We start from the raw sequence: 20,130 nt of genomic DNA, 5'->3' as shown, positions 1-20,130 counted from the left end.
TTTGTAATAGTAAAGAGATTGGGTCACACGCAATGTTGGTGCGTCACTAGAAAATTGTGTGCGTCAATGGCAATCAAATTGGCTTAGAGAATTTGCCAAGTATCTCAATATTCATAGTTTATTGTATTCTGACTCATACCTCGGGAAACAAGTGTCTGTGTCCTGATCTGGCCTACTAGCCCATTTGATAATTATATACATTATATTTTTAATGTGTTATCGTTCTACAGTATATGTCAGCTAGTATAGTGGTATACACAACTATACTTTTTTATCACTTTAGATAAATAATGACTACAAGATACGGTAATATATCACATAGGTTAATTTTATCCACATGAGTACTATAGTTCTCTACCTATATATGATTATCACGTGACTAAGCAACTGAGACTGTAATGACGTCATCGGTCCGAGCTTAGGCCTACAAATTTGTTTGGTTCAGGTTACCCGACCCGACCTAGTTTTTCACACCGACCCTAAACTTTTTTTTTTTACGTATACGAGAAATAAATAATATAATCGCGAAAATCGTGTGAAGTCTTGCAAGAAATAGTGGATGCGGAAACTGGCATCAACTTTAAAAAGACAATTTAAAACTGTTCTTCCAACCTGTAAATGTCTGTACTTTGTACATCTGATGAGAAGAAACCATTAACACAGAGGCCATATGGAATACAACGGAAACATAACTACCTGAATTATACACTCACATATGAAAAAATATATGCATATAAAAATAGCAGTTGTTGTGACAGGAATGTAATTCAATGAGAATTCATTATCTTAACTAATCAATTGATAGATGTTACAATCAATCAATTCACAATGTGATCGATCGATCGATCGATAGATGAAACATCAAACGTTTCATTAATCAACCATATAGTACAGTATCGTTTAATGTAAATGACAAAATAAGGCTATAAATATGGCCCATTGCTGATCCATAAATCAACGAACAGGATTCATAACGATAGAAGGTTCTTATTAATTGCAAAACATAGAATTCCAACGTATGAGGTCATGAATAGTAAGCCAACATCAGTTGAATTATTCAAGATCGAATCGGCGATGAACCATTTTACGCATATTATGCACTATGAGGACACTGATATTCATAACGCATTTGTACGACTTTGGGATTATGTGATTTGCATCGATGAAGGCGCTACCAGTAGAGAGAAAAAACGAGATACACTGCATAGTTTTATATAATATACTGTAGACAGGGTCGACCCAAATAGTGTTTACCTAACACTCAAAGGGCCTTCTCTTAAATCAACGATATCTCATGTGTTTTCTTAAAGTCTACACTGAGTCACTGTGATGATGAATAACAGGTAATAATAACTTAGTTACGATTATCAACAAGTTTCATCAAATAAGCTTATGCCATGGAAGTACCACCCGGGCGTCGATGAATACACAAGACTATCTAAGAATTCCATAAATGCCAGGAAACACAGTAATGAGGTCGTGTACAGCCGTGTATTCAGCATAAGTAGTTTACAATTTTATTGAGTTTTAGCAAGATACATACATACATACATACATACATACATACATACATACATACATACATACATACATACATACATAGTATACATACATACATACATACATACATACATACATACATACATACATACATACATACATACATACATACATACACATACATACATACATACATACATACATACATACATACATACATACATACATACATACACACACACATGTACACACATATACATACATACATACATACATACATACATACATACATACATACATACATACATACATACATACATACATACATACATACATACATACATGTATACATACACACACATACATACATACATACATACATACATACATACATACATACATACATACATACATACATACATACATACACACACACATACATACACAGACAGACAGACAGACAGACAGACAGACTGTCCTGTGTCCCTCAAAATATCAAAAAGCAAAATATAAGCGTCATTTAACTCTGCATCTGGATTTAGACACTGATCCGGGATGTGTACTACGTACAGGTCAAGGAGAGTCACGAGTAAACTAGATTTATGATTCGACACATTCAGAGAAAGGTACGCCACACTGTGTGTATGTAATAGGTACATCCAATTCAAGCACTACAGGTTCATCGACTGCAGTCGTCATGGCGTACAGTTCCAAGTATCGTCTCCGGTCAGTGTTCCTCCGTTTGGTCGTGGTCTGTTTAACATTTCAATTTGGTAAGCTAATCTTCAACTTTTTCATTTTACTCAGACACATTATATTAATTATATTATTACCTTGGTTTTAATCTCTAGTCTACCAAAGAATGTCATATACTTACACCTGTAGCTGTAACTACACTGGCTTTCCCTACTGCTTGTATAAAACAAACAAGAAATTCACGGACTTTGTGTCAACATTCTAATGTTACCTCACTAAAAAGTGTTTCAATACCTGTGCATTTTTTAAATTTTGACTCTTGTCTAATGTCTGAATGAGAAGGGATTTCATCAGTTTGTGGACTCGTTATTTTGTACATAGCTGTAAAATAAATTGTCTTCGCAAGTGACTATATATATATATATATATATATATATATATATATATATATATATATATATATATATATATATATATATATATACATATATATAGATGTGCCGAGAAGACCATGTGGATGAATTCGACACCTTAGATTTAAAGTAAATTCCTTACATTCAATTTAAACAAACTGGTTGATTCAAAGATAGATAACAGAACATAAGTTTGATTGAAATCAAATATTGCAAATAGAAGAGTAACACATTCCTGAATGTCTACAATACCGCGAATGAACTTTCAAATCTTAGTTTAATTCAAGTGCAAACACAAAATTCGTTTGAAATTTTAAGCTACAATTCTGATCAAGATAAACAAAGCCTTGACAACAAAAATAAAAAAAATGTGTCCATAGCTACATTAAACAACTTCTCAGATCACTGTATAGTTACACTCAACCTCTCCCCACAACATGTATGCAAAAAAAAAACGCGTGGTGCCTCAATACAAGCATACTTGATGACGAAGACTACTACAAACTTATCAAACAATTTTGGGAACAATGGAGAAATGAAAAAAATAGGTTCAAATCTATTCATTCTTGGTGGGACGTTGGTAACTCAGCAAACAATACAGTTTCCAATGTATCTTAAAACGGAAGCACCTTAAACAAAACCTACTCTCCGAAAATGAAAGACTAGAACCCCTCTTACATGAACATCCTACACTGACTGAACAATTTAATCAAAACAAAGAGATCCTTGATGGTTTAGCCAAGATTGAGACAAACGGAGCAGCTATTCGCTCACGTCAACAACATATTTATGAATCTGACGCAAATAGTAATCTCTCTTTTTCAACATCGAAAAACACAAAGGTCAACGGAAAACAATCACTCAACTAAAACGTCAAGATGAATCAATTACCGAAAACCAAAAAGAAATACGACAAATTACTAGAGATTTTTATGAACAACTTTTCTTACCAGAAATAATTTCTGAAAGTGCCCAAAATAGTATCCTTCACAACCTTCCAAAATTGAGACTCCTTGCCATAAACATTCCTCAAACCACTCAAAACATTCCAAACTTTTATAGCGATCTCTTAACAACCTGGACCAAAACCACATTAAAAAGGAAAGACGGATTCAATACAATAGAAACTATCCTCGCTGAACCACTCTTTCACAATGACCTTATTAAACACTCTCTACATAACGAGCCTCCAATTATCGATGGTGGCATTACTAGAATTGGCCACCTGATCGATCCTGTGAACAAAAATTGGAAAACGATCGATCAATTCCATGATAAGATATTAATTCATTCTACCAGAATACTCGAAAAAACATAAATACTTTAAAGTCTTCAATTCCAGCTAAATGGACAGAAAAAATAAAAATGTCTTTCCGGCAAGACGTTGACCTAAGTTAACATAAAACAAAACGTATCTCCAGACTACTTCGAAAGTATTCGACGATCCTAAACAAGACATTCTTCTGAACTGCCCGTTATATAAAAATGCAAAGGGATCAATATACAAATGTCTCATTGTGATAAACTTGTACACTAAGAACCGAAGTCGCATTGACACGGTCTGGAGAGACATTCTCGCTATACCAGAAAACGTTCAACCAGATTTCAAATCCTGTTATACAAAGCTTACTACGTCGGAAACTTGAAGGCGATCTACAATGGAGAGTGTTAAATGGGGCGTATGCAACAGGTAGTTTCATGCATAGGTTATTAGGCGTCACCAATCCTGCAAACTGTGTATTCTGTAATGACAAAGACGATCTTCTTCACATATTCCTCGAGTGCCCTCGTCTGATGCCTCTTTTCAAACTTCTCCGTAACATCTGGCACAAACTTATGGGAAGTGAAGGCAAAAATATTCACTGGTGGTTCGTTCTGGGCCCACCTTTTCACAAAGATGGCACTGATAAAGACACTCATGCTTTACTGAGCTACATCCTCACTACAGCTAAAACCAGCATTCATATTTCGAGAAGGAGAGTAATCAATGAAGAAACCAAAGCTTCGAATATCGATGTAAACAAACTATTCAAAACACGCGTGAAACACCGTATTTCAAATGATTACGTGTACCACAAAATTCACACGAGTATCAACACTTTTGAAACTAATTGGTGCATAAATAATGCAACCATTTCGATTGAAGACGAAACACTTGTATTCGCCGATATCATTAAAAAATATCACTATGTTCGTTATTTCTCTACTCGTCAGTACTGCTTCTCGGCAACCGTGTACATGTACATACGTGTATTATGTTCGCATTGATGCCTTGCGTATTTTCATTCAGGGAACACTCACACACACTCTGCGCAATTGCTTAAGTGGCCTGTACATTTGCATTTCAACCTACTCTTCTGGTAAAAAACAAGCTATCACAACCAACTCAGCTGTGGGCTCGAATCAACATAACGTGATACGTGTATAACTTTCACCTGCTCGCAAGTACAGGTCACTCGCTATTGCGGCCTTGACCAGAAAAAGCTCTGGGCATCGTACTCCTCACGAGGCTGTGCCGACACGTTGAGATTTGTTTCCCCCCCCCCCTTCGCCCTACCCCCTGGAACTAATCGTAACTGTCACTGCAGTCAGCCTAATGGTCGGCAGGGACACACATACTTACCATTCTGCTTTCTTACAGCTCAAGTCAAATATTTGGTTGTATATATAGAATCGTTGGATGTACATTGGAATACACAATGCTGACAACTACAATAAACCTCTCATTTTTCAACATGACATGACTTGAACCAAAGTGTTTGAAGACATGCCCCCATATAATTAAAAGCTGAAGTTTAAAGAACCTGTTGTATATACAAGAAGATTTCTTAGATGTACATCGAAATACATATATGAAACGCAGAATGACATTTTCATGAACAATTTCTTCACAAATATCAATTTGTTTTGACTTGAACCCAAGACTTTGAACATTTCATTCCATGCCGTTGAAACGGACATTTTGTTTATTCTTATGTAAAGTATTTTCTAACTAAGTAAATAAAGTTGAAAGGTCAAAAATGTCATCATCATCATCATCATCATCATCATCATCATCATCATCATCATCATCATCATCATCATCATTAGGCTTTGAAAAATATACGTGCATATTGATTACTCTATCTAATTATATATTTTACATTTGTTGTTTTTCCTTATGTATCTTAATTAGGAAGTTAGAACAGATAGCTTAAACATAATGCAAATATTCCAACAAAGTCATATTTTCTTTTTTCAGGTATTACACAAATTGACAAGCTACCTAAAATATTACTGGTTGATCACACGAAATTCAGTTCGCGATTACTTTACTTCAACGGAACTGGTGAATATATTTATGATTATTTCAAAAACAACCCCTCCATTCCGTACACTTGGCTAGATATCCCGCAAAAAGACTCGCGAAAAATGGCCGTGACGTATGATTATGACGATTCATTCATATTCTTCAGCGACAACGGTTGGAAGAACATCAACAGATTACTACTACAAGACACCTTCCCATATCCATCATTGAACATATTTAACGGTACGTCCGATTTGTCTATGGGAATTTCTGTCGACTGGTTGGCTAATAATGTTTATTGGACTGATGCTGGATACAAATGGATTAAAATGTCCAACTACGATGGTTCCTTCCATCGAAATCTCTTCACAACTGAATTAGACTTTCCGTCTGGTATTGCATGCAATCCTTTAACAGGGTAAGTGGAAAGTAAATAAAGGCGTGTTTTGTTTCCTATGATGACCTTGGGTTAACTTCCTAAGTGAGCATATTTGATACAACCTGCGACAAAACACCAGTGTGTTTGCTTGAATGAAGTGAGCTAAGGAAAGACTTCAGGCAAAGACAAATTTAAGACGTAAAAACAACAACACTACTGTTACAAAGCAACAGTTAAGTTATTTTCTCACTGTAAGTGCTGATTCAGACTTTGAGTCAATCTGCTCATCACTATTTTTTTTAGACAAGTCGAAAGTTTTCATCTGTGGGAATTCAGTTGTGCAGTAATGACTAAAGAAAGTAATATGATTGTTAATGATCAACAAGACACACATATATCAAGTGCCAGGAACATTTCTTTCTAGTATTTTGTTGAATAATTTGCTTTTTAGTATTTCTAGAGTCAAAAGCCGCACCATGTACGTGCCAAGGTCCTCTGTAACTTTACATGTTGGTTGACATAACACCGGTTATGCCTCAAAATTTTCGGTAAGGTTTTATAAAGGGTCAGACAACTTTTAACGTTTCTGTTCACTTTCATATTTTAAGCTATTTGTATTGGACTGATATTGGCAATATATGTAAGATTGAAAGGTCAACGTTATCTGGCGAAGAAAGAGTGGTACTGCTACAAGAAGGCAAAGCTGTGGGAAGTGATATAGGGAAACCAGTATCTTTGACTATAGACTATGATACGAATACGTAAGTATTATCTATATCTATCTATCTATCTATCTATCTATCTATCTATCTATCTATCTATCTATCTATCTATCTATCTATCTATCTATCTATCTATCTGTCTGTCTGTCTGTCTGTCTGTCTGTCTGTCTGTCTGTCTGTCTATCTATATATCTATCTCTCTATCAGTATTCTATCTGTGTTGTTGATATACTACAGAAACAAACATTAACGCGCAATCAATACTGTTATAATAGTTTTACATGTTACATATCTGCAGCGGCAAATGGGTGCAAAAACGGTTTAGATTTTACGACTACTTGGATATTGTGAGGAGATTTGATTCGAATTTATCACGACTATAAAATGCAAACTCTTTATGGTATAATTACATTATAGGTTGTATTGGACCGATACTCTAAATGGTCGAATTATGAGTCTTGATTTGAACAGTTATCCCGCAGTGAACCCGAAGGTCTTGAAAAAGGATGACTGGTTTCGAAATATATTTGACTTGAGTTTCGACCGAGTAAGTGTATGAATTGTCATAACTTGACAATAAGCTTGGAATACTTAGATATTATTCCCCAATATTTTTTCTTCTTTCAGCCAAAGAAAATACTGGTAACCTATAGCTAAGGGGCCTTATTGAGTCGATAGACGAGTACTGACAAACCCGTCACAAGGTCACAAGTAAATTCCGACTGAATGGAGAAAAGTATTAGGGAATAATATAGTCATACCACCTCAAGTATGATTTATTAAGCATTGGTAAAGGTTTTGACCAATACCGAACACCTCAGAATTTGTGACGTAGATACGGATTGTTGTGACGTAGAACGACCAGGGCATAAAATCAATATTTTCTGTTGAAAGACAATAACTTGGCTTCTGCATGATATAATAGTATATGTGTCTTTTTTCAGTTGATGCACGACACTCAATGTAAGGAAATTGACATAAAGATAAGAAAACTGTCATTTTTGTCATATTTCTGATATTTTAAGGCCATGGATTGACCTGTAAACACCAGAGAGCACATACATAATAACACTATGGTGATTGTGATTGAAGTGTGCCACCAATACAAATCATTGATTATCGTGACAGAAAAAAAACACAATATAATTTCCTTCCCTTCAAAATCGGAAAGAGTTTGCACTGTTAATCTGTATTATTTTGTACGTCAATTTATGATGATATTTCTACTTTCCATATCTTAAGAACTTCGGCTTTTTCGTCACGGATAGACACCAGGATCATAATCATCTACATCTCGTACCAAAAGATGTTACTAAAAACGTCCTGCCAATTCATATGCAACATAACATTCCGAATGGGGTGTCTTATTTTTCTTCTTACAGCCAACCTATACAGGAATGTAAGTACAGAAGATCCTCGATCTAATTGTAGTAATACTACCAAAACAGAGTGACTATAGAGTTTCAAGCAGGCAACACGATGCTCACACAACATGTTTTGTTAATTAATAAAACAAAATACAGTCATTGTTATCGCGCAGGCATATAAACTGGTACATTTTATCTCACTGTGAGCACAAATCAACATCACTGTCAGATGAAACAACGAAGATTCAAACACAAAACTGTTTATTTGTGTTTTGATAAATTGTAACATTTCACGTACGTACGCACGTATCAGCGCCTGTATTTTGTTTCTGTGATATGTAAAAAAAAAAAAACATAGTGTCGCCATTTTGGAATTCTAAGTTTCCCGTTTGGTAGTACAATGTAGATATTTTAAACGACACCTTTGTTTCAGTTCTTTATCGTGTGGCTTCTGTCATTTTGTAGGTCACATCTGCAGATAATTTGAATATCAATAGAATTTCACAAGATTGCAAAAAAGGTTGCAGATTGCTATCCCTCGTATTGGAAACCCTGCGCCTACATGAAAGTTATATTTATTGTAGCTGTATCACGATACATTAAATCATATTGCTTTGTGGATCCGCACTCATAAATCAGCGCCCTCAACGGCGATTGTGATTTCAACCTGTTTCTGTACTACTCATGGACAATATCAACCACTGATTACATGTACAATGCCTGATTGTTGATTGATATTCTAACAATTTTCAGTGAATATACTGTGGTTGTCTGATCGAAAAAGTTAAGTCCAGTTACAACTGGTGCAGTTTTACCATAGCGACAGATTCAAAGTCAACTTGTCGTTGCACCACCTACGGATAATAGACCGCCAACTCACAGATACAATGTCTTTTTTAAAGTTATTGACACAATTTATAGTGAATACATTGTTGGTTACTTAATAAAAAGTATCCCAGTTGCAGCTAGTACAGGTTTAAGCATTCCTCGTTGATGACAAATATCTAATATTAGTCAATCGTGGGTTTAAAAATTATGTCTCCTCATTACAGCGTTATGTGATGATGCCAACTGTAGCCAGCTATGCACAAGTGACCCTAATGGTTATAAATGTATGTGCACTCATGGTTTCATTTTGGACCAAGATGGAGATACCTGTAGAAAAGGTACAGTTTCCATGATTTCTGTTCTACGCGTATCATATCTTAATGATACACAAGATAAACACAAGCAGCTTTTGTTGGTCACACTAATGAACTTAAAACACTTCGTGTTTTGCTATCACTATCACAACTCATCAAAGAAAAAAACCATATCTTTTGTTATTTTTCTCTCGATATTTATTATAGATTCCAAGTCCATAGTAGATCCTGAGTTAGTATTTGTGATGGATGGTCAACTTTGTACTCTACCAGCTAACGTTGGTCACAACCCTGTCTCTGGTGTCTGTTTTCTGAATACAACACTCAGTATTCTGGACTTTGACGTGTACGATGAATACATAATTGGTGTCAGTCAATACGACAAGTATGGAACATTGATGAGAAAGAAAGTAGAAGACGATGAGTTATGGCACACATTGGTCGATCTGCAGTCATCGGAAATACGTGGTGTGTTACAAACTTCTTGATCTCGTATATTAACTTGACAAATATTCTTAACTTTTAATTTATCATTCATCTTCAAGACTGGGTAGGGGGAGAGTATCATAATTATAAAATGTCTTCTAACAATCAATAATAGTGTACGGCAACCGCTAACGTTATAATACCATGTCGTTACTACTAAATAAACGTGTAAAGCAAAAAAAATATTGCAAAACGTTTTTATTTACATGCTTTATCTCACACGTTATTATGCAGTAATGTCCATTAGTAACTCGCGCATTTGTTTGTATCCAAATCATTGCTTAATACTGCCATCGTACTCGTATCTACACGAGCCAAGTTGAACAAACAAATATGGCATTTATACCCTTGTCGCTCTCACTACGTCACGACAACGTGCGTCTATGTCACGACAACGTGTGTCTACGTCACTGGTTTTGCATTGTATCGTTATATATCCACATTTTCTAGGTATTGCTGTAGACTGGATTGGGTCCAATATTTACATGACGGATAGTAAACAACATCGTATTATAATCTACGATTCCCATGGCAACTACACTGCAAGTCTGATCTCTCAGGGCTTACAAGAACCCTCTGCTATAGCTGTACACGCATCGAAAATGTGAGTATTTTTATGCAAGAAGAGACAGTGATGTTGTTGGCATAGTTACAAGCTTATGATACCAGGACATCGAAATTGCTATAATAAAGAAAGTCCGCAAATGAAGTCCCATGCCTTAGCATATACAATATAATTTGTCAACTCTGACGTCAATAAATAATGTATAATATGACGTCCATAGATAGTTCACCAATGCTGTTTTGTAACTTTGTTGTTCTATTATCTGCATCACAAGCTATCGATATGTACCAAGATTCTTTTCCATATTTTGGACAGGTATTTATTTTGGACCGAAATTGGTTCTACTCCAAGTATTGTAAAGTCTGATCTGACTGGAAGACGTCGTGTTGTAATCGTCGACACCGACATAGAAAATCCAACACAGTTGACCATAGATTTGAACAATGACACGTACGTTACCACTTGGCAGTCATAGATCTAAGCTTCGTATTTTTTATACAACACTGTCATTTCTTTAGCACAAAGAAACGCAACGCAACACAACACAACACAACACAACACAACACAACACAACACAACACAACACAACACAACACAACACAACACAACACAAAAGAACTGTTACAGCAAAATACAGGTCAAGAGGGCATAACCCAACACTGCAAGTCACAAGGGCATATTAACACAACTGTTACACTGCAAGTCACAACGACATAGCAGAACACTGCAAGTCCTCACAATGACATAACACAATACTCTAAGTCACAACGGCATAACATAATGCAAGTTCAGCACAATAAAAAGTGACAAAACAAAACTTTTACTTCAAGCTATCTACAACTTTTTCATTCATTCCACATATAATTTATAAAGAAAAGATTTTTAACAAAATATACATGATTATTAACTGTACAGATGACGTAAATGATTCGTAACACAATGCAGTAATGTTGTTACAGGTTATATTGGGCAGATGAAGGTACTCTTATAATCGAATCCATTGACTTTAATGGTCAGAATCGGGCATTGATTTGGAATTATTCATCAGCAGACAGTGTTCATTTCAAGGGTATTACCATTTTCCACGTAAGCATTACTTTATTTATGTAAATAGTTTTATTAAGTTTGACCTTCAATATGACTCATGTTAGTTAACATGTTTTCTTTTTAATATTAGTTGTTGTTATAATTTATGCAAATACTTTTCATCCATATATTTGTCAAGTATTCTTAAAGTGGGCAACAAGTGTTTTTATTCTTGAAGTAATGATCCATGTATATATGCAAATCTTTCATCAGAACTTGCATAAATTAACCCTGTAAACCAATAGCAACTTTGTGAGAGTCTTGATAATGTAAAGTGTCGGTACTGAAATTATTTGCAAATTCATGAAGAGTTCGTGTCATGTCAAGGCAATTTCTTGGAACAAAACATAACTGGCTATAGTTCTTACAGAAAATTTATTTAATATATATTTGATATATTTTAGATCTTTTTGATCATTTATCAAATATCCACTTACAAACTGTATACTTAAACTTAACCTCAAACCACCTTGTTTTGGTGGTCTGAGCCTTAATATTGAAAGTTGTGTTCATACTGGAGCCACACGATCGAGGATCTTAATGCTTTCATTACTAAATCCCTTTCCTCGTACTACTAGTATGTCGCAGCCCATACGTTGATATTCTTACGCCATGTATCCCAGTTATAATTATTGCAAACTGTTGTTTGTTCGATAGGGTTTCCTTTTTGTAGCAGGAACGGGGCCGGGGGAGGCATTCATCGACGTGTTTGATATACCAACTCAGACTCTTATCCAAACGCTGAACTTCCAAAGCGGCATATCTGCAATGAAGTTCTATCACAGAGGCTTACAACCACTAGGAAACGGTAAGTTGTCATACACACTTACAATGTATCTGTGTAACAACTGTCGTCATGTAATACACTCCGAGTGGAAGTGAGGAGTGTATTAGCAAGATGACATTTATCTTATACGTACCCTGGTCAATTGCACCCTGTGCATATCCTTCCGGAGGAGAAGTTCATATACTCATCCCCATTGATACACTTCTCTGAACTAGGGGAAGCAGTCTTACCCAGGTGCAGAAAACGAAGCTCTTCTTGCAAAAAGCTGTTCTTAGGCAATTATTCAGTGGACGGGCATTTTTTTTCGATCTTTAGCTGGAGGGGAACAAATAGCGAAGAATTGCGTTGGGAAGTCTTGATTTTGAATACAGTGGGAGGAGAAAACATGGAATTGTGAGAAGGGGCGCATGCGCGCACATTATGTACGTCAAAATGAATTGTTGGTATAGTGGATAACTCATTTTCGTGGTGGGAAGTGGGTAAGTCATTCACAATATTGAGGTTCAAAGTTTATTTGTTTCCCCAAAAAATGACAATGAACAATGCAGTGGTGGTATTGAGGTGTTGATTCTAAGTTTTGCTATTCATAGGTGAAGGTCACATCAGGTTATAACACACAAGCACTTCTGTGTTTTGGACATTGGGCTTTCGATCCGTTTTTGTCACACATATCATGGCTGTTTCACAATATATGGAGACTATTTCATTTGAAAGTACATGCAATGTCGTTATCCAACAGCCTTACATTGTCCAGCAGTAGACCGAGGATGACGTTAGTTGGGGAAAAGATGAAAATTTAGTTTAGGGATGTAAAAACATTGGTGTACGTAAATTCTGCAAGCAAATAATTAATTTCTCTATTAGATCTAGATTTGCTCTGTATGTTTCTTCACCTAATTAGGTCCATGTGACTTTTCTAATGGTGGATGTGATGAAATTTGTATCAATACTGAGTATGGAGCAGAATGTGTGTGTTCATCAATGAAAATTAATTGTACAACAGGTATGTTGATAATATAGTGGAATTTTGATGCTTGTACACATTTAATTCTGCACGCTGGGGACATTACAAACACCCCCGATTCGTGTCGCCTGGACTGTTAACGTTACTAGTGGTAGGATCTTCGCAGGGCATGGGGTTTCTCTGAATATTTTGTAGCATAGTTCGCCCTATACGATCAGACACGTCTAGTCTCAGCTCAGCAACTAACGTAGATCGGCTTCTGGTCGGTATTTGATGCCGCCAGCCGTCGCGACTAGGCTAGAACCAATAACTCATCCAGACAAGTCTTTGTGTGTGTTTAAACTCAACATAAACTTGACACTGATTTGAGCTCTATAACTCACTCGGCCACGCCCAACGTCAACATAAGTCACATATTTCAACAACGAAATTCCAATTTCAAAATCTAACTTCTACGAAAGTTCTACTTTAACTAACCAGCTTGCTAAAATTTACAAAGCAAAGCTTTATGGTATCATCACATGACCCTAGAAACAATTATGATTGGCTAATCTGCCAAAATGACATCATTTAAGTCGTGATGGAAAGTCCCATATAGCCACCTTCGTATCAACAGGATACAGTTTATTGTTATATTACTAAATCACAACTCTTTGTGAATGTTCCGAACCTAATTGTAACATGACAAGCAAAACTACTAGGACATAAGGCGTTAATTACTAGTATTACATTGGAAAAACACACCTTGAGTACAGGGATCACTCGTGGTGCTGTCAGCGCCATGGTTTAGTAGGGGTGGGGATGGGGGTGTAGCAGATTAGGCCTAACAAAAAAATTTGTGTGGTTCCGATTATACTCAATTGTAGAATAAGTGGGATAGGTAGATTTTTTATTTTATTTTATTTTAATTTTCTTGTTCACGTGTGAGTGTCTAGTTCAGGTAGTTATATATGTTTTCCTTTGTTTTCCATATGTTCTCCATAATTATGATGTTATATTGGTGTCTTCCCATCATATGTACAGCCATTACAGATTGGTAGAACAGTTTTATATTGCTTTTTTAAGTTGATGTCAGTTTTTGCATCCATTATTTCTCGCGAATCTTCACAATGTTCACGATTTTATTATGTTTTTCTCGAATACGTAAAAAAAAGTTTGGGTCGGCAGTGAAAAGCTAAATGGGGGTTGGGTAACCGGAACCACACCATTTTTTTCATTAAGCCTTACAGAAGTTCAAATAGGCTGCATGATTTAGTTTCTGTTTTGGAGCTAGCTAGCTACTTTTATGAAATTTAAAGAATGCATTGCGAAATAAGAAATATCGAATCATATGATATTTATTTATTTATAGTCTATAGATGCCCACTCTCAATTCCCAATGGAAAACTAATTAATGGGTGTGACAACAGAAATGGACATACATGTAATTTTACATGTAAATCTGATTATGTACGATCTGATGTTGGTCTATTGACGTGTACCGAGTTAGGCGAATGGAACTTTACCAAGGAGGAAATTTGTCAGTTGGGTATGTATCATATACATGTAATTCCGATCGCTGTTTTGTGTGCAAAAGTATCATAGATACTTAGTGAGTGCTTGGTAACACCAACTTCACTCACCATTACTTTATAATATTGACCACTTACGAGTGCCAACACCATGGTAGCAAAGTACATTGATAATATGTCTATGTTTTAAATCCATGTCAAGAAGAAGGTCAATCTATCCATTAATATCTAAAACCGACTTTTTTATGGTTTATCTTAGTCTTGATTCGTGTGATCGTAAGTAGGTGACTGTGTGAGTTTATTGTAATTACATTTCGATTACTTCCTTGTATAATTTATTGTTAAACTCGACTATTTTACTTCCACTTATCGAAAATGGTTAAATATTCATTTATAGGTAACCATGCCAACGGTCTTTTCAAATAAGATGTAACGAAATATTCTTATTGAACCTGATGTTTGTATTGGAAAGTTTACGGTCCTAAATTATGATATGTATACAGTACTGTCAATATCGCAACTTAATAACAAAGGGAATCAGATAATTACTTCACTTGTACAGCACAAATCGACTCATTCTGCTCTGGATGATTTTTCCCCTTGATATTCAGATTGTTGAATTACAATACATACACCGTTATAATTTACAAAATTTACAATTGTATAATTTGTTGCAGAGCTATCGGGATGTTCCTCTTCTCCTTGTAATAACAATGGAAGTTGCACCGATACAATCCATGGATACAAGTGTACATGTACCCCACAGTGGAGTGGTGATACATGTGACGTCCCTGTTGTTGTTCCAATAGGTAAGAGGTCTTATACTGAACGTATGTCACCTACGTGTACAAGCCCAACCATAGTGTTGACAACATTGTTGGCATCTCTTGTTCTTCTTGTTGCCATCTTCATCTATAATCTAAAAATCGAATCAAATTTAAACCGCTCGGATACAACTATATAAACTTAGAGCTTAGAGCTGCTTCCTTTCTTTCATTAAATAATTGTACATTATAATCGATTTTGTGTACTTTGACTTCACTAGGTCCTCTAGTCATTGCAATGTGTGTACTCGTAGGAATTCTTGCTGTAACTGGATGTGTCATAATAACATTGCTGTATCAACGAAAACGGTACGTATCACAGCCAATAGTGTGAGAGTAGACATCCTCACTATTATGCACAGTAATGCTCACGGCACATAAGAAGTGGGTCAGTTCACGACTTGCAAAACATTCCGGAGATGGACTTTTTAACATTGCCGAGAGCAATGTCCTCCTCGGCTTCGGGAAATACACATAAAAAGCAATAATTGTTGTATTTTAGCTAGACTGCGAGGTACTAGGTATGCCGTGTTGGGGCGCCCTCACACATGGGCCAAAGCCCTTTTGTAGCGTCAAGAACGTCGTATGTTAGAGACTATTCAACTAGTTACTAGCGTATCCAAAATATTATTTCCGCATATCATTACAAAGGTAAATACGAAAGCCGTCAGGGGACTTCCGACTTCCAACTTCCGACTTCCAACTTCCAACTTCCAACTTCCGACTTGGTAAATATGCAACTTATGAGATGATTCGTTCTTTGCATTCAAGAAGGTTTTTTTTCACTATAGTGTAAACTTACATGTAGAAATGTGACAATGTGATATAAATTGTGCAAGAAGTTGTATCCATGTGTCATGTTCTCAACTATTACATGTAATATTATAATTTAAAATTGGGAATATTGTTTATTTCAATGTTTTTTTGTTTTTTCTGCTGAAGGAGATCAACAATGGAACACGACCTCAGTAACTCGATGAACACAAATAATATCAATCTGTCTGCTAATGTTGTGGCAACCTCGGTGGAATTACATAGCCACGTACCTATTACTTTATCTGACAAGATAGATCACACAAAAATGGGGTTGGATGTAGCACAAGACGAGGAGCACTACTATGAAGAAATACCAGAGCGATTGCATAGTGAGATTTATATCCCATCGTCTGAGATAAAGTTTGAAAATGATAGCGAGTTGGACAGCAGCTCGGATGAAGAAAATGGGGCTGAATCCCCGGATGAGAGGCAACCTGAAGCTGATACGCCCCCAACGGTAAATGTACAACATGTTGACTTACCTGATGCTGAAATCCTGGCAGTTGAGCAGTTTTCCAACAATGGCGAGGTAGTACAAGATGACAATAATATATGCTATATTTGAGGACCCCCGCAAGTATAGTTCACAACTCTATGGTGATATATCCAAATATTTTGACTATATATAAAATACATGTAATTGTAAGTGTTTTGGGATAATTACATTTGAAGCAATCTTGCAGAAATAGTATTAAAATGACGAAATTGTAACCATTATTTTGTGTTAAAATTTAATAATTTTAATGTTTTAAGAGCACCTGTATATTTTCAGTATGTCAATGAGCCAAATAATCTACCACTTTTAAAGCATGCACATTCTCACTGTTTTGACTATATTTTTTATTTGCTTTCATTTCATCCATTTGTCGTGGATTTCATGTATGCCCCAAAGTACCTAGTGCAAAATTAATCATTTTGAAATATTATCTGTGATCTGTTGAAGGTGCGTGTAATAATATCATGAAATGTCTATTTTTGTTTATTGTTTACTTTTACATTTTTTTCTTTTTAAAAATATACATGTATTTCCTCTACAAGGTGCCATGTAATAAAGTAATGATTTGAAAAGCTGGTGTTGTTGGTTTTTTTCTAAATCAATTATAACTGTTCTTTTGTTGGTGTAATAAACCAGTTTTACTATGACTACCTTATTAATTATTTATGAGTTAGTTCTACTGAGTGAGTGAGTGCCCTCAACCGGTGACCGGCCGGTTATTCAGAGGACTGTTTGAAACTTCTGTTTGAAATATCCAGAGTAAAGCTGTTTCGCAAACCTCTTCTTGGCGTTGTGACGTTCATATATATTTTTTTTCAATTTGAATCGTTCTTTATGAACATGTCATCGATCACATGACAATGTAAAACATCCATGTGACCTCCTGACCAATACTGACCTTTTGGTCACTTAGAAGTGATACATTTACATCGTCGACTTGGTTTGTTCAGGCCTACATACATGATACAGGTAACTATTCAACATTTATTTGTGACGATTAGTTTTTTTAAACAAATACATCCTAGATGGTGAAGCAGACGATATACGTCTTGCGGTTGAAAGATCACATTTAGCAAAAACAATCATGAAAGTTTACCAGCTTTCACTAAATAGTTAGATTTTTTTTCAACCACTGAAATTTTGATTGATTACACTTCTTTTTCTCAAAATTTTATACACTGATATTTTAGACACCTTGCTGATCGATTCGAATGTTTGTTCTACTTCGGTCATAATCTACGTACTACTAAGATTGGTCGCGCTCGTCATGGGGTGAAATACAGCTGGCGATTAGTATTTTCATTCGTGTTGTTTCTTTCATTTGTTAGTTTATGATGACTTTGATAATCTCACGTTTCCAAAATTAAGGATAAAAACACGAAATACTACATGTATTTGACAGCTAGGGTATGCTAGAATATATATATATATATATATATATATATATATATATATATATATATATATATATATATATATATATTATAGTCTACAACAAGGAACATGCTGTATGTCCCAGTTACATAGGGTCAAACACTTTATATACAGGGTTACCTGTTAGAACGATGATAGAGCATGATAGTACACCACGGTGATTATGGTACGTATGTCAGAGATAAGGAGGATGCTGGACATCGGCATCCGGGTATCATAGTCCACTGTAGTTCCGTGTTATCGTATGTTTAATTAGACTATTTGTTTCCACGCACAGGAGGGTTAATAAACGATATACAGACATTTGCTCTGATGTGACATTGGCCATCCTAAGCCCATCTTTCGTAGCATATGTTCACCATTCTCGCAAGCCAAGAGCATATTTCTCAGCTGACGAAACGAAACATCTTGACCTTGCCGTAAAAGAGGCTGAGGTTTACGACGATGATGTTCACCGTGCCGTAAAAGAGGCAGAGGTTTACGACGATGATGTTCACCGTGCCGTAAAAGAGGCCGAGGTTTACGACGATGATGTTCACTAGTGAAAACCTTATCATTCTGCAAAACTTCGCAGTATCTTATTACAGGGAAGCGCTACACGATGTCTATTAGTTTCTCCCCTATTGTTTAGCACCTATTTTTCTTAGGACGCCCGTATTTACATAATTCTGTTTCTCATCGTAACGTTTCTCATCGTAAAGTGATGGGTAGTCGATTGATAATTTTTTTTTAAATATTATAATTTAAAAAAATATAGATATACAAAGTAAGTCTATGAGTTCATGTCGGTGATACTTTCAATTCATAATCGTATTTTAACAGTCTGAATGACTTAAGTCAGAAGGACAATTTGAACCATGTAACTGATAAGCAAACGTGACCGTTTGGCCATGGACACCAAATATTAAATGCTATGATCTCAAACATGTATATTATACTTATAATGTTGATAATGGAAGGTACAATAATTACCCCCTCCCCCGGCACAGACCTGTAACGACACAACAGTTCGATATAACTTCAACTGATCCGAGTCCTAGGGGCATACAGTCTATGCATAGGATTAAGTCCTACACATAGCAACCTCTGTCCTATCAGCTCCCCACTTATACAGCTTGGTTTACCAGACTGTTATCATGTAGGCAACACCACACCGAGCAACCGGCTGCATAAAGGCTATAGTGTTATTAAAAAATGGATATGTTCTTCACCATGCAGTTGAAATGTTATGAAAATAATTCTACTTTTCCTTTAAAACATTACTGAACAGATTAAGTAGTCATTTTATGGATGTCATAAATCTAAAGTTTTAAAATTTCATTTAATAACTACAATTTTTTCCAGAAAAGAAAACCGTCATGGGCAACGAATTGAAAGGACAGGTTGGTCAATTTGGCAGTTCACATTTAGACCTCGCGATCACAAGAATTCTCAAAGAAATAGACCTCGAAGATGACACCTGGGTGACGCCCACTCAGGTCGAGCATGCGTGGAATCCTGAAGACTGCTCGAATAATTTTAGTGTGCTGAGTGACCACGTGACCGCTCGTCGAGGCTCACAAGGAAACTCTACCGATGTGATTAGAGGACAGAAAGGCTACCGGAGTGGGACACATGTGTTTGAAATATACTGGCCTAGAAGCGGCAGAGGTT

General features: G+C 35.9%; 1 protein-coding gene across 1 annotated transcript in view; it reads left to right on the top strand.

Moving 5' to 3' along the window:
• Nucleotides 1–19,835: 19,835 nt before the first annotated feature.
• The window catches only part of LOC144439364 (neuralized-like protein 4), a 5,980-nt gene continuing 5,685 nt past the window's right edge, over nucleotides 19,836–20,130 (top strand). The window contains exon 1 of the mRNA XM_078128648.1: nucleotides 19,836–20,130. This exon is cut by the window's right edge and continues 220 nt beyond it. Within this exon, the coding sequence (XP_077984774.1) occupies nucleotides 19,836–20,130 (295 nt within the window).

This window comes from Glandiceps talaboti, chromosome 8 (genome assembly GCF_964340395.1).
Source record: "Glandiceps talaboti chromosome 8, keGlaTala1.1, whole genome shotgun sequence".
Lineage (NCBI taxonomy): Eukaryota > Metazoa > Hemichordata > Enteropneusta > Spengelidae > Glandiceps > Glandiceps talaboti.
This window is presented reverse-complemented; position numbering and strand designations above follow the sequence as displayed.